The 13,088-nt window shown below is 43.3% G+C and overlaps 2 protein-coding genes across 2 annotated transcripts in view; both read left to right on the top strand.

Moving 5' to 3' along the window:
• LOC308105257 (mamu class II histocompatibility antigen, DR alpha chain-like) overlaps window positions 1-13,088 on the top strand; it is a 305,525-nt gene that overhangs the window by 215,444 nt on the left and 76,993 nt on the right. The window lies entirely within an intron of this gene.
• Window positions 4,245-6,527, top strand: LOC308105209 (chemerin-like receptor 1; the record flags this gene model as incomplete). The annotated part of the gene is made up of 2 exons (XM_080455844.1): window positions 4,245-5,235; window positions 6,037-6,527. The coding sequence occupies 2 exons, from the start codon at window positions 4,245-4,247 to the stop codon at window positions 6,525-6,527; spliced, it is 1,482 nt and encodes a 493-aa protein (XP_080311970.1).

Genomic DNA, 13,088 nt, shown 5'->3' with positions numbered 1-13,088 from the left:
TTATGTTGCTACAGTGGTTCTCAAACTTTTTCATGTCGAGGACCCCCAAAATGATATGTATTTGGCCGCGGACCCGTATCTCAAAATATGTTGTTCCAGGGACCCCCCTCCCCAAAAGCAAAGATTTGAGTTAAAAAGGTTCGCTTTAAAAATATATATATATTCAAAGATTTGCACACATTTTCACGATTTTTCAAAAATAGCAGATCTACAAGCTCACAGCGCAGCACTCGGTGCTGCGCTGTGAGCTTGTATATCTGCTATTTTTGAATAGCCAAAGTATAACATTTAAAGTGGTTACACGGATGCGTTCCTGGTTTCAATGGGTTAAGAAGTACACAAAGAAATGATTGACTTTCGGAGCTTTGGTAACACTTGGAGAAGCACTTCTCCGGATGTATTATTGTAATAATAATGCATCATAATGGAAAAGCACTGCAGCCCCAGATACAGGAAGATGCCTCTCAGATTACCTCCAGTATGTGCGGCGTAGACAGCATGCAGTCCAGACATAACAGGGGCCTGGTATATCGGAGTGAAATCGGCCTCACTGACCAATTACTTTCCTCTAAGTTACCATCCGGTATGTTTATGAACAAGAGAGCAACACACTGGGAGCAGCATGCTGAATGGAGATCAGGATGTTATCAGTCAACGCAACGTAATCCCAGCAGGGCTTTAGATGGAGCCAAATGATACACATCTTTGGACATGCAATGTAATGCAATGCAACGCACGCCCTGGTAGAACCCAATGCCTCCGTGCATGCTCTTGCATGCTCTGTGCATGTTTTAGCATGCTCTGTGCATGTTCTAGCATGCTCCGTGCATGTTTTAGCATGCTTCGTGCATGCTCCGTGCATGCTCTATCATGCTCCGTGCATGCTCTATCATGCTCTATCATGCTCCGTGCATGCTCTATCATGCTCCGTACATGCTCTATCATGCTCCGTGCATGCTCTGTGCATGCTCTATCATGCTCGGTGCATGCTCTATCATGCTCCGTACATCCCCCGTGCATGCTCTATCATGCTCCGTGCATGCTCTATCATGCTCCGTGCATGCTCTATCATGCTCCGTGCATGCTCTATCATGCTCCGTGCATGCTCTATCATGCTTCGTGCATGCTCTATCATGCTCCGTGCATGCTCTATCATGCTCCGTGCATGCTCTATCATGCTTCGTGCATGCTCTATCATGCTCCGTGCATGCTCTATCATGCTCCGTGCATGCTCCGTGCATGCTCCGTGCATGCTCTATCATGCTCTATCATGCTCTATCATGCTCTATCATGCTCCGTGCATGCTCTATCATGCTCCGTGCATGCTCTATCATGCTCCGTGCATGCTCTATAATGCTCTGTACATGCTCTATCATGCTCCGTGCATGCTCGAGCACAGTGGTTCTCAAACTTGTTTGTGGAAAGTACCCCCTTTCCATTATTTCTGATTCCATGTACCCCCTAGTACGACTACAACATTTTGCTTAGAAAATATCGACATCAAAAGTCCAGTCAGTATATGTTAAAGATAAACCAGCATAATGGCAAATACGTATTGCTTTCTGTTCATTAACAGTTGTGCTATAGTCAGTAGTTCATGTTCCATCCCTAGTATCTCCGAGTACCAGAGGTAGGCCTACATATAAGCCCATTTGAGAAACACTGTGCTAGAGTAAGCAATCAGGCCACAACCAGTTCTGTCATAATGCAGTTATACAAACCTTTATTTGTTAGCAATACCGTTATTATAAAAAGCAGAACAAAATAAACATTCTCCCACATGGTCATAGTCATTTATTATTGAGCATGGTGCCTTTTCAATTATAAATGGCAGCACTTGAACAGGCTTGTCGGGCCCAGGGGCCTGAAAGTCAGGGGGGCCTTCTAGAGTCATATCTGTCTGAGACCCCCTGAATTTCAGATTTTACAACTGTTGTGTGACGCTGTAGTATTGAATTTATCTATTGAATAGAAAATGTTGCCAATTAGACTCCGTTAACATTTAACGAACATAACGTACATAATGTGTATATATATATGTGTATGTGTGTGTGTATATATATATATATATATATATATATATATATATATATATATATATATATATGTATATATATATAGAGAGAGAGATATATATAGATGTATATATAGAGATATATATATATAGAGATATATATAGAGAGATATATATATATAGATATATATATAGAGATATATATATAGAGATATATATATATAGAGATATATATAGAGATATATATATATATATAATTGTTGGTTGCTGGCTTGCTGTTGATTCTGTCAATTTGTCTTATGTGTCTTAATTGTCAAAAAACAAGAAAAACATTGATACATTTCTCCTCACTGGCTGGAGGTGATTTTGCACACAGCCATTGCCCGTTACCATATGAACTTAAAGGAGAATTTTGGACTAAAGTTTTCTTACCTTTTCTATGAAGTTATGATATCTTAGGATGAATGGTACAGTAGAAAAATTTCATAACTCCACCCCTGAGCCGCCACAGCTTAAAAGGTGCGCGGATAGGCCTTAGGTTAGATCACATATTTTAATAGCTTTTTTTTTTTTTTTTTTTTGAGAGATCTGACGTTCATAGTGACAGAACACTATGCAACCAAAAAAAAAAAAAAAAAAAAAACAAGTCTCGCTAGACGAGATTGAAATCTCGAGATTTCAATCTCGTCTAGCGAGGCTTGTTTTTTTGTTTTTTTTGGGGACAGTGTTCTGTCACTATGAACGTGAGATCTCACCCAAAAAAAAAAAAAAAAAAGCTATTAAAATATGGGCACACAGTTTTGCTGACCAAGACGCATGGCCACAGAGGTTTGTCAAATAATAGGAGGATTCTCATTTACAACAACTTGATCTCTCCTTTATTGAAATGTAGCTCTAAGCGTACATTCAATAAGGAAGATCTCTGTTGTCATTCATAGCTAAGTGTGAGCACTTTCTAGCCAATCTGCAGTCAGCCAATCAGGCAACTGGACTCCGCCTTTAAATACCACTGCCTCTGGGGGGCGCATACCACATACGCTGGTAATTCAGCTTGACAGCGTGTCGCGGGTTCGACTCCCTTTTCCGACGACCTTTGCTGTGTTTGCTGTGTTTGTGGTTCTCCCTATTAGAAGCAAATCTTATACATATGTCTTCATACATACATACAGTACACGTACAATAATACAAATTCGAATACAAATAGTAGTAGTCATGTACACTCCACAAATGCAGTTAGACTGTGTACACTTTCTCATATATTGGTCACTCCCATACAAATGACTCTTTTATTGAATAAAACATTTGGCAATTAGACTCTACAAGTGCTCACACTTAGCTATGAATGACAACAGAGATCTTCCTGATTGAATTTACGCTTACAGCTACATGACAAAGTAGGCCATCAATTTACACACAAATATGGAGATAGGAGGTTCCTGCCTAACAGCAACGATAGGACCCCTCCCCCAGGGTGCTATAGGACCCCTCCCCCAGGGTGCTATAAGACCCCTCCCCCAGGGTGCTATAAGGTGACGTGAGATCCTCACGGACCACAGTTTGATCAAGACACTTCTTGGACGGCTGTCGTCTCTTCAACACTTTGAAACAGGTATAGCTTTTCTTTTCTTTTCTCTCTTTCTCTCTTCATCTATAGACAGTCACAAAAGAAGTCCTGCACACTGTCTTCACTTACAGAAGTAGTTTATCGCAACGTTTCGGTCGAAACAACCTTCATCAGGTATCACCAGGGGATACATGATGTCATTTTTCTTTTTCTTATATATATAAGTGATAAATATTGTATTGTGGACTTGTTATCATGGTAACATTGTATCTTGAGTTTTTGTTAGCGTTACATAACGCATTTAAGTCATTATGAATGGTGAATAGAGTCTTATTTACCCAGAGCAGGGGTCTTCAACGTTTTTCAGGACAACGACCCCTTAGCTGAGAGAGAGATGAAGCAGGGACCCCCACTACATATTGTATTCATGCTAAATGTTAAAATGTTAAAATGTTTTCAGACATTTAGTGGAAGTCCCTATCACACAAAGATTTGGCGGCCCCCCCTGTAGTAACTCTGAGGACCCCCTAGGGGTCCCGGACCCCCTGTTGAAGACCCCTGACCTAGAGGATAATAGGACGTGTTGGTAGAAATTAAGACAGCTAATACATGATGTGATAAAACAAATCATGTACCTTTTTTTTTTAGGACGATTGAGATCATAACATGGATTCGTCTGGTCAAAACGACTCTTTGTGGCAGGACTATGAGGATTCGTCTGGTCAAAACGACTCTTTGTGGCAGGACTATGAGGATTCGTCTGGTCAAAACGGCTCTTTGTGGCGGGACTATGAGGATTCGTCTGGTCAAAACGACTCTTTGTGGCAGGACTATGAGGATTCATCTGGTCAAAACGACTCTTTGTGGCAGGACTATGAGGATTCGTCTGGTCAAAACGGCTCTTTGTGGCAGGACTATGAGGATTCGTCTGGTCAAAACGACTCTTTGTGGCAGGACTATGAGGATTCATCTGGTCAAAACGACTCTTTGTGGCAGGACTATGAGGATTCGTCTGGTCAAAACGGCTCTTTGCGGCAGGACGGCTGGACTTTGGACTTTGAGGGGCATAATTGGAATGACTATGATGATGATTATTCTGAATATGATATCAAGGATGAACAACTGAAACAATCTGTCAAGATCGCGTCCCTCGTCATTTACAGCCTGGTCTTCGTGCTCGGCGTGTCGGGGAACGGACTCGTCATCTGGGTGACCGGCTTCAAGATGAAGAAAACCATCAACACCGTTTGGTACCTCAACCTCGCCGTGGCCGACTTCCTCTTCACGGCGCTCCTGCCCCTGAGGATCACGGAGGGCGCTCTGGGCGGCCACTGGCCTTTTGGTAAATTCATGTGCAAACTGAACTGGACCGTCCTCTTCCTGAACATGTACGCCAGCATCTACATTCTGATGGTCATCAGCGTCGACAGATGTGTGGGCGTGGTGTGGCCGGTGTGGGCCAAGATCCACCGCAGCGTCAGAAAGGCGTCTTGCGTGAGTCTGGGTGTCTGGGTGCTGGCCTTGGCTCTCAGCTCCCCTGACTTCGTCTTTAAGGACGTACGCTACCACGTTTATGAAGCGGGCATTGGCCACCCGATCCGTGAGGACTTCTCATACAGTATGTGCCACAACATCTTTGTTACCACTGGTGGAAAAGGTACTCAAATTCAAGGTACAAAAAAGGTACTAAAATTCTAATGCGTCGCTTTGCGACGCATTGTGAGCTTGTAGATCTGCTATTTTCAAATAGCCTATGCATAAAATTGGGCTAAAGTGGTTAATGTATGTTTCATAATATCATCATTTATGAAAATTATGATATTGATACAGAAAATGGGAAATACTCTAGTAAGGTAAAAATTCCTCGAATGTGTACTTAAAGACGGGGTACCGTGATTTTCAGTGATTCCCCCCCCCCCCCCTAAAACATAATCATCAGGTATTATAGTTACACTAGGAGGAAGATTTTTTTCAAAAAAGTATACAGAAATTGTTAAAATTATGTTTTTATGTGGACACGCCTCCAGTTCATTATGTATACCTGGTTCTCACCTCAGCACCTCCTCCACCACCTTAGCACCACCCACCTGTCCTAGTCCCTCCTCCTCCTCATGCCCACACCTGTTGTGTTATGATAATGAGAGGGAGGGTATATTTTTACTATGTCACTAAAGCGCTGTTTCTCTATTGGCACGTTTGACCCTCAAGGTTTCAGCCTCCAGGTAGAAACTCAAAATAGTCAGAGAAGACATAAAACACCATAAAAACACCGCCAGGGGGCTTAATGAAGTTCTATCAACCTCATAGACACATGAAAAACAGAAAAAGTGCAAAACCATGGCACCACCTCTTTAAGTACAGTACTTGAGTAAATGTACTTAGTTACTTTACACCACTGTTTGTTACATACACCATTACCAATAATATATAAACTTGATTATTTTCATTACGTCCGCAGAGATGCGGAAGTTGAGGAAGTTTCGACACGGGGCCATGATCATCACTCGCTTCCTCATGGGATTCGTGATCCCTTTCACCGTCATCGTCTCCTGCTATTCCGTCGTCATCCACCGGATCAGGAGGAATCGCTCGCTGGCCAGCCGATCGGGTCGTCCCTTTAAAATCCTAGCGGCCGTCGTCACTGTATTTTTCCTGTGCTGGGCCCCCTATCACATCACGCTGCAGATTCTGTTGATGAATGTCGTGCCGGCAGGGGGCAGGGACACGCTGGAACGCGTGAGCATCGTAGCTTTCTGCCTGGCGTACATCAACAGCTGCCTGAACCCGCTGTTGTACGTGTTCATGGGTCACGATTTCAAGGATGAAGTTCGCAGATCTGTCCTGAAAGTGCTGGAGAAAGCCTTCGCTGAAGAGCCGCCTCAGACCAACGCTCCCAGGGACCCAGGGAGCACCGGTCAAGAGACCGTCGTGTCTGAGGCACAGGTTTAGGCGGTGGTGGTGGAAAAAGTAAAAGTATCAATACTGCGATATATAAATACTCCATCGTAAAAGTCCAGAATAACACATTTACTTGAGTAAAAGTACAAAGGTATTGGTATCAAAATGTACTTAAAGTACCAAAGTAAAAGTACTAAAATGTTTGAAAATAGCAGATCTACAAGCTCACAACGCGTCGCGATGCGACGCGTTGTGAGCTTGTTGATCGGCTATTCTCAAATAGCTTAGGTATAATATAGGACTAAAGTGGTTAATGTATGTTTTATAATTGAATCATTTATATCTGCAAAGTAACTAGTAACTAAAGCTTTCAAATAATTGTAGTGGAGTAAAAGTACAATATTTGCCTCTGAGATGTAGTGGAGTAGAAGTAAAAGTATAGACAATTGGAAATGCTCCGGTAAAGTAAAAATACCTCAAATTTGTACTTAAGTACAGTACATAAGTATATGTACTTAGTTACTTTACACCACTGTCTACAGCTGCCTGAACCCGCTGTTGTACGTGTTCATGGGTCGGGATAGGGGTAGGGTTATCTTTTAATTTGGCTTTTTTCCTCAGTACTGTACATTCTCAGAGCTTGAAACAGTTCCGTTCAGCACTGTGGTTAGGTTGGAGAGGAGAGGTCCATTATCAGCAGCAGCCATACGCTGCATTCAGTCCACAGAGAGAGATTCAGTCCATCATTACTATAAGAACGTCTCTCTCACATTCTCTGGGGGCCACAGATAAGTAAAGTGGGGGGACCGTTTTCACCGCTTTGGAGCCCCACCAGTTCTCTGCATCGCATAGCATAGCAGAGCCATTTATATAAAAGCCACTGACTGTCCTTATGAATGGATGTCAGCCGTCTGGAAATAAACGAAAGCTTATAAGGAGAGAGAGAGAGAGAGAGAGAGAGAGAGAGAGAGAGAGAGAGAGAGAGAGAGAGAGAGAGAGAGAGAGAGAGAGTATTAAACCACATGACCTATAATCTGGGATGAACATACTGTACCATGAAAATAGCTGATCTACAAGCTCAGAACCGTTCTGAGCTTGTAGATCAGCTATTTTCAGCAAATATATTTGGTATAGTGGAGAAAAAAGGATGGGGCCTAAAATCGGCCCCTGGGGGACGCCCCGATTAACAAAGTATATAGGTTTACGTGTTTTTTTGTTAGCTGTGTGGGTAAGAAGCAAAAGATATACAAAAAAATACAAAATAAAGAAATGAAGCTGGGCTAATCGTACCTTGTGTTCTCAATATGTAAAGGCTTTTTATTTTTATTTTTTTCAATAGACAATTTATTTTACTGTAAATATAATATCAAAGCAGTGCATGTGGAAACTATAGTGCTAAGCCAAAGACTATTGATAGTAGTTACGTAAACAGAATGGCTGTATTACAACTATTGTTGTTTGTACAGTATGTGACATTGTTATGGTCCAAACAACAGGACATGCAGTCGGCCCTAAACAAGGTATTCTCATATTTTCCAAATATGGCCTCCTTTGGAAACAGTTCTTTCACCCCTGAACCTGAGCTGATAGTGACAGCAGGCAGACTGAGTCAGGACAACATGCAGGCTCCGTCAGTGTTTTAAACTAAACATGACAACATGCACATGGTGGGTGTTTATAATCTGCATCATCATATGTTTTGTGAATCTCACTGTTTGAGTTGCATCTGAGGAATGAATGACATGAAGAACGTGACTCATCATTATCACTGTTTCCTGCTGTGTGTAGTTGTGTTGTTTCTAGTCTCACTGGTGCATTCAGCGCTGTCTGAGCACACACACACACACGCACACACGCACGCACGCACACACGCATGCACGCACGCACGCACGCACGCACGCACGCACGCACGCACGCACGCACACACACACACACACACACACACACACACACACACACACACACACACACACACACACACACACACACACACACACACACCTGTCTGACACTGGTTTTTATACATATTTAGAGTACACACACACACACAGCAGAGAAGAGAAACCGGTCGGTTGTGCTCCACTAGTCTTGGAATCTGGGTTATGTACCGATCTCCATTACATCCCATCTCTGCAGTGGCCTACTACTGTGAAGGCCTACAGTATACTGCCACATCAGTAGACTGGTAGCCATAGGCCTGGCGCTTCTCAAAGTGGGGTCTGGGGACCCCCAGGGGTCCTTAAGGGGGGTCCCCACCAGCAAACAGTGTTTTATATAAGCCCTATTTGATTCTCCAGCTTTGCGACACGTTGTGAGCTTGCGTAAGATCGGCTATTTAAAAAAAAAAAACACATCGAAAACTTCTATTGACATTTGCTCTCATATAGGGGTCCCTGGCGCACAAAATGTTTTTTTAAAATGGGGGTCCATGGCCGAATACATCTCAGTTTGGGGGTCCTTGACATGAAAATGTTTGACAACCACTGAAATAGGCCACCAACCACAGTATAGTTATGTGATTGCACATTTATTATGTCTTTATATCTGCAAATGTTTCCCACAGTTTTCATGGTACAGTACATAGTGTACATGAGTCATTATGTCTAATTCAGCAGCTTCATTCGACTTAATTACAGTTACCATAATTGGATAGACTTGGCTTCCACGTTTTGTGGGAGGGACCTATTTTACAAAATAATTAAGAAAGTGCATGGTCCGATTGAACCCAGATTTAACACGTGCATTGAGTGGCCTCTCTAGAGCACATCAGTGCCAAATTAGTTTTGACTTTGACCCACAAGGGTCGCCACAAAAGTTGAACTGTACGTGGCAGAATGTAATGTTGAGTCAACCCACGGTTGTAATGAATGTATAACTAGAAAAAGTGCTCCTCGGAGCACAGGTCTCCGCCAGGTCAGGTAGGTTTTTGTGGGCCAACAATGTTCGGAATTTGCCAATCAGGATGGAATATGAAAAATCGGACAGAACCATCTTGATCACTTGACTATAGAGATAATGGGTACCGATTTGCATGATGATTGGACAACATTTGTAGGAGTAATACAACAAAGAAAAGTTTTGAAAAAATCGGCCTCCTGGTGGCGCTATAATAGGGCAATGTTAAAGGGTGGCATTTGTTCTTCAACTTAGTGCGAATGTGCTTGTAAAGTGTCACCTCAATCGGACGCTGCGTTCATGATTTGTGGCATTTTGTTCAAAACGGGCCACTTCTGAAAACTTTAGATGTCATTGTTAGCCAATCAGGATGAAATATGAAAAATCAAACAGTTCCATCTTGATCACATGACTATAGAGATCATGTGTACCGATTTGTGTGAAATTTGGATAAAATGTGAAGGCTTAATATCCAAAAATGTGTTTTACATAAGTCGGCCTCTTGGTGGCGCTATAAAAGGCAAATGTGAAAAATGCAGGGCGGATGTTTTTCCTTGGCCTCTAGGGAGTGTGCGTGCAAAGTTTCACGCAGATCGGTGCAGTTATAGTTAAAAACACAAATCAGCCTTTTATAGCGCCACCATGAGGCTGATGTGAAAAATGTCAGGTGGCATTTCTTCCTCAGCCTAGTGGGAATGTGTTTGTGAAGTTTCACGGAAATCACAAGCTGTGTTCATGATTTGAGGCATTTTGTTCAAAACGGACCAATCCTGCAAATTTTGGAAGGCAACCTTAGCCAATGAGGATGGAATATGGGAAATCGGACAGATCCGTGTTGATCACATGACTATAGAGATACTGTGTACCGATTTGCATGACGTTTGGATAAAATCTGTAGGAGTAATATAAAATAAATGGTTTTGCACAAATCGGCCTCCAGGTGGCGCTATAACAGGCCCATGTGAAAAATTTGAGGCAGAGGTTCTGAATTGGCATCCAGGGAGTGTGTGTGCACAGTTTCGCAGCGACCGGGCCAACGGTGCCGGAGATTAGCTGGTAACACACGGACAGGACACACACACGGACGGACGGACGGAAGGACGGAAGGACGGACAGGGGGTAAAACATACTCTCTCGCCATGCCTTTCGGCCTGGTGGAGACAATGAACTATGGGAGCCAACCCAGGGCAAAGCCAGGAAAGGCAAGAAGAAGCGCACCACCTACGATGCACTGCGGTGCGACAGCCTACGGTAGCTATTACAACATTGTAGAGCTCAAGACCCTGATGTTAGATTAGGAGAGTGTGGAGGGCAGTGATCCAGGAGTCCCGAGTTGGTGCTGTTGGCTACATACAGTACCACCAGCAAAGTGTTCACATGTCACCCCCCTTCTCCGCTCCCTCCATTGGCTCCCAGTTACTGCCCGCACAGAGTACAAAACACTGACGCCTGATCCAACCCTACAACCCGTCCCGCTCTCTCAGATCAGCTAACACAGGGAAGCTGTCAGAAGCTTCCCTAAAACATCCAGGACAACGCTCCACACGTCCCAGACTCTTCTCCCTTCTGGCTCCCAAGCTGTGGAATGAACTCCCCATTGCAGTTAGAACTGCAGACTCACTCCCAATCTTCTACCGTAATCTGAAGACTCACCTCCTTCAGACTCCATCTCAGCCCGTAGCACTTGCCCTAGCCTTGACGACCTTGCAGGATTAAGGCTAAAATATATCTTAGATAGCATGTTATGTAAACAGATGCCACATCATTGTTGGCCTGGCATCCTATAGTGTGTATAGTTTCAATGTAGGCTAATGATAGGTTCTTGATTTACGTATGTATTAGTTATTATAACGAAAAAACATCACATGGATGCACCTGGGACGTATCATCAGTGTTGTAGCCTGGGGTCATAGGATGTTTCGGGTCTCGCAACATACACCCTCGCCCAGGTGACCCAGCCAGGGTTGATCAAGCCCCGACTTACGTCCCAGGTAGCTTAGGTCAGTCCTAAATAGGGAAAGACAGGGCCACTCAATACGCTTGTCCGAAACTACTCTGCCAGGAATGGGGGAGAGGAGATACTCTGGCACGTGGAGGGACTAGGCTCTGTGGATGGCCTCCTGGCCGGGCTCCTCCTCCGTCTCACCAGGTCCAGGACCTGAGCGTTGCATCAGACTCCCCCGCTCCAAACATTTCATTCTGGTGTGATGGTGTGATGGTGTCTTGGCCCGTGGTGGTACTGCAGGCTCCCTTTGCGGCTTGCTTGAATGGCCCTCCTAAAGGCCTCACCGTGGATTTGTTGGGCTTCTTCCTCACGGAAGACACAGACTGGGGCGCCAACCCAAACTGCTCCCGGATGCCGTCTACATTCCGGCTGTCACCCGTCTCTCCGGTGGTCACCAATCTATTCCTGGTTGTCACGTAGTCTATAAATTCCTATGAGCCACTATAAATAGAATAACTATAACGAAAAAAATTGTTATGAGATTATTGGTTTGCTTTATCATTAGATTACTATTTTTATGCATTTGATGTATTATGTGTATTATGATGTATTATGATGTATTATCTTGAGTCCTTGCTTACTGTAAATCGCTCTGGATTAAGAGCGTCTGCTAAATGCCTAAACTGTAAACCGTAGGGGTGTAACGTCACAGTAACTGTATCGATTTTAATTTCAACGATTCAACTGTATCGATATGCAAACAGCAATGTATCGTGTCGTTTGACTTTGTATCGAATCGTATCGTTTTGCAATGCAAATATCGAATAGTATCGTTTTGCAAAGTAAAAGTACTTGTGCGTTATGTTTAGCAAAAGAAAACATGACATAGGGATTTAATTACTTTTCCATTCCATATCGCTACTTGGTCGATAAATGTGTGTAATCTGTGTCACGGTGCCAGTTTGTCCCTAATGTTTTCAAATATTACAATGTCCATGTATTTGCCAGAGAATCACTGTGTTTACTTATGTATACCCATAATAATACACATTTCCCTTAAAAAACCCACTATCAAAGTGATTTAAAAAAAAAATTGTATCGTATCGTATACAAAAATAATTAATAAAAACAATTAAACCATAAAACATAAATAATAATAATGTTCTAATTTCCAGTTTAGCCATTATTTTAAAACAGTGTTTGTCATTCAGTTCTCAAATATTTGTCTACAAGCTCTACAACGCATGCTATTTTTTCTAATATGATAAACTGGTTTTGCATGGGACCCCCTGGGAGCCCCCTCAAGGACCCCAGTCTACACTGGGGGGGGCGGTGCTGGAGGAGAGAGAGAGAGAGAGAGAGAGAGAGAGAGAGAGAGAGAGAGAGAGAGAGAGAGAGAGAGAGAGAGAGACACTCAGCGAGAGCGAGCAGAGAGCAACAGAGCGAGAGAGAGAGAGAGAGAGAGAGTGAGAGAGAGGAGAGGAGAGAGAGAGAGAGAGAGAGAGAGAGAGAGCAACAGAGCGAGAGAGAGAGAGAGAGAGAGAGAGAGAGAGAGAGAGAGAGAGAGAGCAACAGAGCGAGAGAGAGAGAGAGAGAGAGAGAGAGAGAGGCAGTCCTCCTAGAAGCAGCAGCAGAAACACACTCCTACGAGCTTCAACCATTGAAACAACAACACTCTCTCTCTCTCTCTGTGTTGTCTGTACAGCTCAGCTCTACCAACTACAACAAGAACAACACACCTCTTCTTCTTTCCCAAATAAACGAGGACAGAC

Source organism: Gymnoscopelus braueri, assembly GCF_963280865.1.
Source record: "Gymnoscopelus braueri genome assembly, chromosome: 17".
NCBI classification, from domain to species: domain Eukaryota; kingdom Metazoa; phylum Chordata; class Actinopteri; order Myctophiformes; family Myctophidae; genus Gymnoscopelus; species Gymnoscopelus braueri.
Note: the sequence above shows the minus strand (reverse complement) of the source record. Positions and strands in the feature narration are given on the sequence as shown.